The following is a 1,719-nucleotide window of genomic DNA, read 5'->3' on the forward strand; positions in this document are numbered from 1 at the left end:
ATGCTTTATGAATTGTAACCTCGCTATTGAATCCAAAAAATATTTTTAAATTAAAATAATAAACTTGTTTTAGTTATATCATTATCAAAGAAATTTTTTAAATCAATTAATTATGTAAATATTGAGGAGTATCCCCTCCTTATTATAATGGTTACAAAACACAAGGAGATACAACTATATAAGCATCTTAATGGGGCCTCATTTTGTTTTAAAAATAATGCCATGAGAATCAATAAATAAAAACAAGCAATTAGAATTAAAAGGGGGGAACGTGTTACCCCACTTCAGCAAACCAAGAGAGAAAAGGGAGCAAAGGGATTTCATCCCTAGGGTAGCCTTCATGCAGCGGTGAACGAAGCCAGAGATGGCGGAGGTAGCTAGGTGCGGCGTAGGGCAGTATGCCTCGGTAATGAGCGAGACACCCGAGTCCCTTATGGTTGAGACGAATTCCAATGTTGGCATGGGTGTCCTTCTCCCTCCATTCTTTGTAAGTCTATCCGGGTTGGTTTCATCCTTAGGCGATGCATCTCTCTCTTCCTTCTCACACGTGACATCCTAGTTCCATGCTGGCAAGGAGTTGAGACGATTGACAACGACATAGTCACAAAGCCGTCTTCTCCAATCTCCTCTTTCTTCTTCACAGCCTTAGCAACGTATGGAGCTTTTTCAGCATCATTCATCTCTTTCCATTCACTACCGCAAGCTTTACCAATAGTGGTGACAGATTGGTTGTTTGGGTTCTCCTTCTTGAATTCCTCTCTGAACTCAGCCATGACAACGAAGAAAGCGCTTTGAAGCCTCTTAGGCTTGTTTGGATCTTTAGCAGCTTTCTTAGTTTGCTCCCTCGCAATTCCAGCGCCCTTGCGCTTTAACCGGGTATCGGCGGGTTTGGCGTCACAACTTGCTTTCGGCATGGTGATACTGATATTTATGATACTGCTAATCTGATTATATACTCTTCTTTGTATTTTTCCTTGCCTCAAAATTATGTACACCTTCATGTGTGCTTGTTGGTTTTGTGTGTGTAAAAAATATGAAGAATGGATAACCATAAAAGGGGATCCAAAAGGATGAGGGTGGTTCTGATAGTCACGTTTGTCTTTTACCTTGAAAAGACTCTCTTTTTTTTGAACACCTTGTAACCTTATCCCACAAATAATGAATAATGCCAAAGTATTTAACCAGGGTAAGAATAGAAAAACTCTTCGCTTTTCAGTTAGAAAATAGATGAACGTGGGGGTGTGAGTTTCAAGTTAGTGAGGTGTTAGGGGTGAATGTGTAACCGAATGGTTTTTTTGTGGAAACGTGAGAGTGAGAATTTGAGATATGTGAAAAAAATCAAGTGGTGTCGGTTACCAAAAAACTATATTTTTTTGCACTTAGGTTTGTGATGTATATAAAGAATGATGGACCAGTATGTAGTGAGTGGGGAGAGAGGTTGACCTTTTATTTTGGCTTTGTACTTTCATTATTTAACCCTTTTTGTAACTATAAGGAATGTCCTTTAACTCCATTAAATCCAATATCAATTATCTTCAAAGTTGGAATGGGATATCAAAACCACGTGACAATAAAGTTGATTGTATGTTATTGGTTTATCTCATTTTTTTCAATTTTATAACCACCATGTAATTAGAAATTTTAATTATTAAAAACAAATACCCTAACAATTATTTCTAAATTTCCAAAAGTGGCAATTAATTATTTGGGTGAACGGTC

General features: G+C 37.6%; 1 protein-coding gene across 1 annotated transcript; it reads right to left on the reverse strand.

Annotated features, from left to right (window-relative positions):
• LOC109342596 lies at positions 201–1,159 on the reverse strand. The gene has a single exon (XM_019580547.1). It carries the CDS (start codon positions 1,050–1,052, stop codon positions 432–434), a length of 621 nt encoding a protein of 206 aa, XP_019436092.1. The 5' UTR covers positions 1,053–1,159; the 3' UTR covers positions 201–431.

Source organism: Lupinus angustifolius, chromosome LG03 (assembly GCF_001865875.1).
Source record: "Lupinus angustifolius cultivar Tanjil chromosome LG03, LupAngTanjil_v1.0, whole genome shotgun sequence".
Classification (NCBI taxonomy): Eukaryota; Viridiplantae; Streptophyta; class Magnoliopsida; order Fabales; family Fabaceae; genus Lupinus; species Lupinus angustifolius.

Bases quoted from the DNA above. Each gene is read 5' to 3' on its own strand.
- LOC109342596 (XM_019580547.1), bottom strand. From the start codon at position 1,052: ATGGTTATCCATTCTTCATATTTTTTACACACACAAAACCAACAAGCA.